General features: G+C 44.4%; 1 protein-coding gene across 2 annotated transcripts in view; it reads right to left on the bottom strand.

Annotated features, from left to right (window-relative positions):
- Nucleotides 1–5,018: 5,018 nt before the first annotated feature.
- The window catches only part of CABLES1 (Cdk5 and Abl enzyme substrate 1), a 66,186-nt gene continuing 62,530 nt past the window's right edge, over nucleotides 5,019–8,674 (bottom strand). For both annotated transcript variants that reach the window (XM_066992858.1, XM_066992859.1), the window contains 3 exons: nucleotides 8,432–8,538; nucleotides 7,287–7,494; nucleotides 5,019–5,649 (listed from right to left, as the gene is read on the bottom strand). In XM_066992858.1, the coding sequence (XP_066848959.1) occupies nucleotides 5,509–5,649; nucleotides 7,287–7,494; nucleotides 8,432–8,538 (456 nt within the window). In that variant the 3' untranslated portion in view covers nucleotides 5,019–5,508. The remainder of the gene's footprint in view (nucleotides 5,650–7,286; nucleotides 7,495–8,431; nucleotides 8,539–8,674) is intronic.

The following is an 8,674-nucleotide window of genomic DNA, read 5'->3' as shown; positions in this document are numbered from 1 at the left end:
GAGTATAGTACAAAGGCTCTCTCATGGGTGCTGGTGAGTTAAAAATGAGGGTGTTTAAGTGTCAGTGGTTCTGAAGGCCTGGCTTGCACAGCTTCTCCCTTGATGGCAGCACCCACTGATGACAGCGAAGGCAACACTTCACTGGGCTCGGAGGCTTTTCCTTTAACTCTGAATAATCTCTGCGTGCTGTTTACTGATACTCTGAGTGGGCGTTTGCTGCCAGTTTATCCATGATCCCATCTGGAGAGCATGCCAAAAAGGTAGAGGAGTCAAAGGAAGAAGAGAGAGACAAAGAGCAAGGGGCCTGGAGAAACTGGCAGCAACAAGGGCTTCAGGAAAAGGGTGACAGTTTAGTGTGACTGGCAGCTCTCCATGTGAAGGAAAAGAGCTGCTTGGGTGTCCTCTCACATTTCATGGTTTTGCTGCTTCAGAGGAGGACTGTTTTCTTCTCATGTCTCTGTTCTCCTTTTAGTATCTCATCTAACTAAACACCTGAAAGTTGTTGAGAATATCCTCTGCCACTGAGGATCCGCTGAGCCCATAGTCCCCGTAAGGGGAAGATTTCATTTTCAATTAGGTAAAATACTGACAGGAGTTCAAAAAGTTACAAACTAGTCACAAGTCAAATCAGACTGTGAATTGGAAGGCTTCCCATGGTTTGAGGAATCGAGTCCCGGGGCAGCTGTCTGAGCGGCCTAGCAGAGGCCAGGCCCTTACCTGCTGTAAGGTAATGCTCAGCAGGACTGTGGGAAGGGTTGTGTGGCAGGCTGGAGGAATTCAGAGAATGGGTGAATTTACTTCTGATGGTCACCAATATTTAGGTCTCTAAGGGATGGAAGATTTTGCCACTCGAGTCAAGAGCACCTCGCCCTGCCTTGCTTTGAAGGCCGCTTCCCAGGACCACAGTCCCTGCTCTTTGCCAGTAGCACGCTATAACGGTAACTCCTGCTCTCACTATTGGTCCTGACATTTGCCACTGGGTTCTGGACAAGGTTATTTATTAATTTTCTGGTTTATAGAGAATGGAAAGAGGCTTTTTGAGCTCACCCAGACCAGAAGGCCTGTAGGCTGAGGCACTGAGTCTCTGGCTGTGGGAACTCACTGTGCAGTCGGAGCAAGGTTCAAGGTTCTCGTCATGTGCAAACGTCATTGAAAGGACGCATCTCAAGTTTCTCTCTCCCCTTCACTTCTTTCCCCTTTACTACGGAGTTTAAAATGTCAGCCAGATGAACAAATTCAGTTCAGGTCCTCCTCCCACTCTCCCTCCCCCTTCCCCAAAGGCGCAACCTGGGACAGCTTTCAGTCTCAAGCAGTGACGTTGGCACTGCTGCTGTGATTGCTCAAGTCTCTCACTTCTCTGAACAACTTTTGCATTTTTTACTTTTTTTTTTTTTAAACATTGTTTCTGTGTTTTTAACGTGGAGCCGGGTGCCAAAATCCGTTAACGTTGTGGGAAGGTGTTATCTTCTCCTAACAAACTACTCACTGCTTCCAGGGAAGAGCTAGCCCGTGGGCTCCGTGCTGCGTGGCTGAAGCAATTAGATAAAGATATTTCATTGAAACACACTATGGGCTATCCCAAAGAAGCCACTGCCTGTTTGTGGTTGTTCTGGAGGCTGACTATCAAAGCTTTCTTCTGTATATTTGCATGTTCTGGGGCCCACATAAAGCCAGCTGCCGTTCCTATCAAAATGCCCATTTACAAATACGGGGCTCTAGGGAGCACAGTGATGGGTAGGGGGTGGGAAGCCAAACGTTTGAAATCTCTTTATTAAAGTGGACGTGGAATGAAAAAGCACAATAAGTAGGTGCTGTCTGGCGAGGCCTCCTGGCCTAATGAGGCCTAGCTAGGTGCTAGATTTAGGGGGTTCAAAGGTGGTGGAAAGACAGCTTGAATAAACCGGTGGCAGATAATGGGGTTCAGTGCTCAAAATTGCAATTCTGGCAGCCTGCTACCTGGGCTACGACTGGTATGGGGCTGGCCGCGCGTTTTAGTAACACCTGGCCTAAACATAAGTGGCATGCCCCAACTTCTCTAATTAGGGTCATGAGATGGAAGCAATGCTTGGGAGCCTGCTTGTGCCTCGTGCTCCTGCACACAGCCATTTGGGCTGGGCAAACCAGGCTTATGGCTTCAGGAGGAGCTGGCACCTCCAAAAAAACAAAACCAGCAACCTTCCCTCCCTTCCCTCCCCCCCAGAAAACCCAACCAACCAAAAAAAAACCAAAAAACAAAAACAAGTGGCCTTGGAAGAAGATGATCTGGGCTGGAGGAAAGACCCTGGAAGTGGGGCGTGTGCAGAAAGATGAATGTCAGGAGATGCCCAGGGCCCTTGGGCAGTCGTGCCGCTGGCTTATCACTAAGCAGCTGGATGTCCCAGGGGAAGACAAAACCAAAACCACTTGACACGTACAGGTGAGAGAGAGCTGAATAATTTTACTTACTGTCACTGGTGGAAAAGAGTGTTCCTTTCAATTTTTTTTTAAAACTTTTATTTTTTATTTTTTTTTTTAGAAAAAGGAAAAAACTCTGCATGGTAGAGTGTATGGTATATAATTTCAAAACAGAACAAGTGATATGGAATGGATCATTTCCCACACTATTTAAAGTTGAACCTAAAATCATCTGTAAATCAACACTCATTACCATGTAAGACAAAGGCAAACAATCAACGTTTTTTTTTTTGTTTGGTACAGATTTCTTCTGTCACTTCAGCCTGAATTTTCCAAGGGTTGGGGAGAAAAGGGGGGCAAATGCTGCCCGTTGTCCTAACCATAATTGTACTGACCAAGCTTTGTGCTTTGAGATCTAGCATCGTATGGCTTTATATACGTTCCCTAAGTGAACAGTGCAACATCATCACCATCTTAAGTGTTTATTCCACATTCAAACTGTAACTGAACAGCACTCCCAAACCCTTTCCCGCCCCCCAAAACGATGAAACCAAAAAGCAGAAAGTCTCCAGCAAGCAGATTTCCTCCCAGAAATCTGTGTAAACTGTAGCTTAGAGTTGGGTAGCAGCACAGAAGACAAAAGAGGTGACAGCATGATTCAATAGCGTCTATAAAGACTACTGTAAGACTGTCATTCTTTAGTCTGTATCTTGCAATCACAATTTGTTTTTTTCCCTGCAATACTATAAAGCAACATAAAAAAAATAATAATAAAAAAATCAAGACTCAAAAGCAAAATGCAGAAGCCTTTACAGAAAGGTAAAGCTTCCACTTAGTTTCGAGTGGTCGCTCTTAGGAACAGACCTCTGCCATCAGAAGCAAATCTCGAACGTATACACATGATTTTGGTGGGGAGGGATGCAGCCAGGGGTGGAAGGGCCTCTTAGCAGAGCCGCTGACAGTTTTGCTTTGTAGACCAGCCTGCTACACCACTGCCCGGGGCTGAATCAGACCAGGGCGCAGCTGTAGGCGCTGAGCACTCTGCAGGCTCTGGGCCCTTCTCCTCCGTGGCTGCCTGGGGACGGGAGGCAGCAGGGAGCAGGAGCCACACGGGGATTGCAGCGGCCTGGGGAGTTGCACCGGGGCGGGAAGTGCACACTTTTCTCTTTGCCCACCTCCCCCCCAATCCTGTTGGAATGTATCTGATCAGTAACTAGGCAAGTATTAGCAATAACTGTAAGCCAGCCCAGCGGCCCTCCCCCTTAAAATGGAGGGAGAGCAACAGCATCAAGCGAATTCCCGTTTGTCCTGACACGTTTCATACAACCTTTCCAGATCCTATAGAGTATTCACACGCAGGCATTTTTCATACTAGAATTTAAAGGAGTCAAAGCTGGTAAAGAAACTGGATGTTTCCTGGCCTAACCGAAGGAAATAATAAAACCGGTTAAAGCAAAAGCGAAAGAAAGTAAGCATTAGTGTGTTTACATCCTCTGGTATGTCCCACTTCTCTACGTTCTGCTCACAAGCCCTTTCCGTACTCTGAGCAAGCACTCCCGAACTTAGAGAGGTAAGGCTTCAGCTAAAATCTCGTGGTTGAGATTTTTTTATTTGAATACCATAAATGTAAGTATCTGACTTTACTGGATCCGTGCGGGGCATGTTGAGGGCAAGGCTTGTTACTAAGTGAATCTGCACGAGAAGGTTGGACACGGGTGTAATCCCACCGCGTAACAACGATTGAGCAACGTCCGTAAGCATGGCGCTAGCATAGTGTGCACGTAGCATCGGGGAGCTCGGATGAAGCTCTCCGGCTTTCTGGGTGTCCAGTCAGAGCCACGGAAGCTGCAAGAGGTTTTCCTGTAAAACTCCAGTATTGAAATGTCTAAAGGAACTGGACCTTTAACTTAAATGGGCACTGGTTTTAAGTTTTGCACAGTCAATTCTAGTTTAAAACCAAAACTTGAACAGCTGATGCCCCTGCTGTTGGAGCCTTAAGACACCTGTTATACAGCTGAGCCCTACTTTTTTTTTTTTTTTAATAAAACACTGTTTTAAGATACAGCACAATAAATGTGCTTATTACGCACTCTAACATAGAGCACAGAAATACAACACTACAGAGTGCAAGTCTAACCATCTCCACAGTGGGAAAAGTGCGAAGGTTAAAAATATGCATGTGGCTTAACACAAGATATTTTTAAAAAACATGACATGGAAATCTCATACTAATGCTTTCATCTTTATCACAAACACGACTGAAAACTTATGGTCGGTTGCTGATCCTTCTCTTGTAATAGTAGTGTAATCCTTTCAAAGGTAAAATGTTGGAAAGATCAGAGAATTAAAACAAAACAAAAAAAACCCAAACAAAAACAAAAAAACAAGTGTCCAAAAATGTTCCCATTTACCACTTTTCCAGTAGTTACGTTTTTCAAGAAGTAAACACGTAAGGTCACCTTGATCTTCGCCATCAGTAACTGATACACGCTGACACCGCTAAGCCAACCACCTGGACCGAGATCAGGTCAGTGGCACGCACGCACACACACATGGATACACACACAAACACCCCACAGGAAAAAGTGCACTTTCAATTGCTGATACAAAAATAGATTGGCACATTCTTTTTGACACAGTGAAGATATCCTCTTTTAAAAGCTTTTTCACAACGTTAGGGAGTCCTTTTGTAAGTTGCAGCAGGTCTGTAGAAAAAGCACTATGAGAATGCACTCACGTGGGCTTTCAGGGTTTGTGTGATTGAGAGAGGGGTGGTAATGAAGGACGCCCTTCGTATTTCTGTATGACCGATGACAGGTAACTTTTATGTCTGTAGTCCCTGCAGGCAGGGTCAGTTGCCACCCAGTTTCAGCACGTTAACCATGTACCAACATCTCAGTCTTTACCTGCTCTGAGAAAGTAACGATACATAAATTTGTCAAAGCTGAGAATCTTACGTCAACGCAGCGTTTCCTATCAGTCGCTGGAAAAACTGGTTTGGAAAGGGAGAGAGTGAAGTGTTAGGAGTCTGATTTTGCATTTCCAGTAGTAACTGCAGCTCAAGAGAGCCAAGTGGGAACAGTCCAGAGCCCCTTCCCAGGAGGGCAGCCAGTGCTAGGAGCTCTGGATCAAGCGTCTGTAGTGTGGCATCACTTCGTGCTCAGGAAGGTGAAGAGCAAACTCCAAGGCCACCAGCACTGGGAATTCGAAGGCGATCAGTTCTCGCCTGTTCAGCCGAAACTTCTCTTCCAGTTTCTGCAACAACCCGGAAAAAAAAGACTTTGTGAATGAGGATTTGACTTGCTAGTGCCTTCTTACAAATGACATTATTAAAAACATTTAAATAAGCATGCGTTGCTGTTGTTCAGCAAGACTTTTTGCTTTTAACTGACCTAAATGTGCTGGGCAGCAGCTTATGACCATACAGTGTCATGTTGCTTCGTATTCCCCCTTCCCTTACTAATCAGCAGGTGATAAACTACGGGGATGAATCAGATGCATCCATTTTTTACCGGGGAAGTTGTTTACAAAGTCCAGCCAGACATGCTATTTTTGGCATGTTTGTCATTCCACTCATTCCATCTCTAGCAGATACATCTTCTAATGATCATAGTGATTACTGAAGCAGGAAGAGGAACACCTAGCTTCACGCAGTCACTTGTGTGATGGAATACATGCAACCTTGTACCTGCCTACAAAACTCCTGCTCTGCTTGAAATCAAGGATTTTCTTTTCAGCATTAGGCTGTGTTATAAGGCCCTGTTAGGGCAATTATTTATGCTACAATTACGTATATTTGATTGTAATACCTCAGAGGCAAAAGGTGTCACCTGCAACAACTGTAAGTAGAGTGTATATTAAAAAGTACTGTCCTCAAGGGAGACGAGATGGTTCCATAGCTGACTTTCTGCTGTAACGTACTAAACCTCCCATCTGTTCTGCTGTTTTCACTGGATTTGGAAGCTAGAAGGCAGCCAGCTGTTCAGGGATATTCTCAATACCACCCACTTGTCCCCCCCAACTTCTTATGACCTCCCTGGCTTGCTGCATCTCTGCCCGCTGGATCTAATGAAAAGCTCAATGCGACTTAAGGGTGGACCAATCTTTCACGATAGCATGAGGCCAGATCTTCCCACTCCCACTCAGTTTATTTTTATCTCGTTATTTGAAGGTCATTCTAACAAACTGACTGTCAGACAAGTTCTGTGGCTGTGGCAGAAGGCTGCGAGTCCCGTTCTGCCCCCAGCCAAGTCCCATGCCTCTCGAACTGAGGTTGGTTGTACTCAGCTACCTCACTGATTTTCTGTAGCATTGAATCAGATTGGTATCCCAGTTCTTGCAAATAGACTATGGAACAACACACCCCTCTGTATCTTAACTCTTTCATATGGAGTGGCTAGAGACCAAACGCCTTCCTCTACAAAAAACACATTGGGGTGAAGTGTCTAATGGAAGCCACATCCCCTTGCCCAAATTTTTAACTTGATGAAAAAAATACAAAGAGGTAGTCAATCAGATGCCTTCTCGAGTTAGTATCTACATTTATCTCTCAAAGGAGAGTCTTTACTGACACTCTTAAAAATACAATTAAAAGCAAAATGAATTTCCTGTAGGTTAACTTTTGACTTGTATTGACAGAATGGTGGTCAGATATATCTCAGACCTCACAATATCTGAGAGCAGGGTCTTCAATCACGTCAAACAAGTTTCTTAGTCCTCTGTTGTGACACTGATCTCTCCCACTTCCACACAAATGTAAAATAAAGGAATGTATTTAGCTAGCTGTAGAGCTGGCAACCTACAGGAGAGCATGACCACTGATAAGCAGGCTTGTGTATAACACACACTGGCACTTAATGTAGAAGGAACACTGGAAACGTATGGATACCTACATCTATAAGATGTTTGACTTCGTGTTTTCTGAGGTCACTGCCAATTTTGGCTGCTAAAAGAACACAGGCTCCAGCACAAAGCTTTCTATTCTGCTTGTTCAGCTTCCCCTTGAGAGCGAGCTTCTCAAAGTAGACAAAGGCCATGGCTACCGTGGGCTCTTCAAAACCACATTCCTCTTGAGCAAGCTTGCGCATTTCTCTCTTCAAGCTGAATAAAGAGACCAGATAAGTATGCTGTGAACTGCGTGTTAAAGCATTTCCCATTTTACCATAAGAGTCATTATTTAAGAGATTCCTGTTTAGTCAAATGGAAAGGAAAAGGAAAAATGTAATTTACTGGGCAGGTGTCTTTATGCTCTATTTTGGGGACACATTGCACTGCATGGTTTGACTTCATCCATCCTTCCCCTTCTTGCCCCTCCCCTATAGGCAGTTGTATCAAAGCATAGAAGTAATTGTAAAGCTTTGACTCTTTTAGTAAAAATATTTCATCAGAACTCTTAAGCTGCATACAAATTATTTAGTAACAACAGATTTGAGTGCTTGTGATCTATATGCAGCTTTGCAGTTGGTTATGGTTGGTCAAACCCAACCTTGCTACGTACCGCAGAGTTCTCTAGTTACAGAGCAACGAGAATCAGTATCCTGGCCGCCTCAGTCAAATGAAATCATCATTACTTCAGTGAAGCAGTATGTCTAGCCTACTACACTGGAAACTGTGATGAAATACTAAAACTTTGCTGTGAAACTGATCGCTTGTTTTGCTTCTGGCCATGCTCTCTGGACAAGGCACAAAAATCAACATTTCTCCTTCCTCAGGCTCTTTTTAAACTAAGTGCCATATACTCAAGAGTCCTTTTTTTATGTTATTTTTCTGGATCTGATAGTATAGTGCAAGCCCAGCTCATATCCTCATCCTCTCAGATGCTGAGTTTGACACCTCAGTGGTACACGTTTGTACGTTCACCGATCTTGTTCACTCAGCCCGCTAATCAAAGCAACCGTCTGACTTATTCTGCACCTCTGCAGGTCGCTGCTCCTGGAAGATCAGTCAGTGCTGTGAGTCTCTTCATGTACAACAGTGATGGCCCTGAGATGTGAGACAGCTGTATCACGTGGCAGCCATACCAAGCTTTGCAACGTACCTTCTTATTTTACTGAGGGTTAACTTGATGTGAGGGAACTTCTCCTTAAAGGTCTCATTCATGTCCTTCTTAAGATCTGATGGCTTCACATAGTCTATGACTGTGGTCTGTAACACACGGTCAAGAGAAAATCATTCTTTTAGTGTGTAACAAACAAGATCACTCGGTCCCTGAAAGCAAGGAATACCAAACAAATGCCTAATGATTTCAGAGAGGGGAAAAATAAGTCTGAATTAAGGTAAC

The sequence above is a fragment of the Anser cygnoides genome, chromosome 2 (assembly GCF_040182565.1).
Source record: "Anser cygnoides isolate HZ-2024a breed goose chromosome 2, Taihu_goose_T2T_genome, whole genome shotgun sequence".
Lineage (NCBI taxonomy): Eukaryota > Metazoa > Chordata > Aves > Anseriformes > Anatidae > Anser > Anser cygnoides.
The sequence above is the reverse complement of the archived record's forward strand: the minus strand, read 5'-3'. Positions and strand labels throughout refer to the sequence as shown.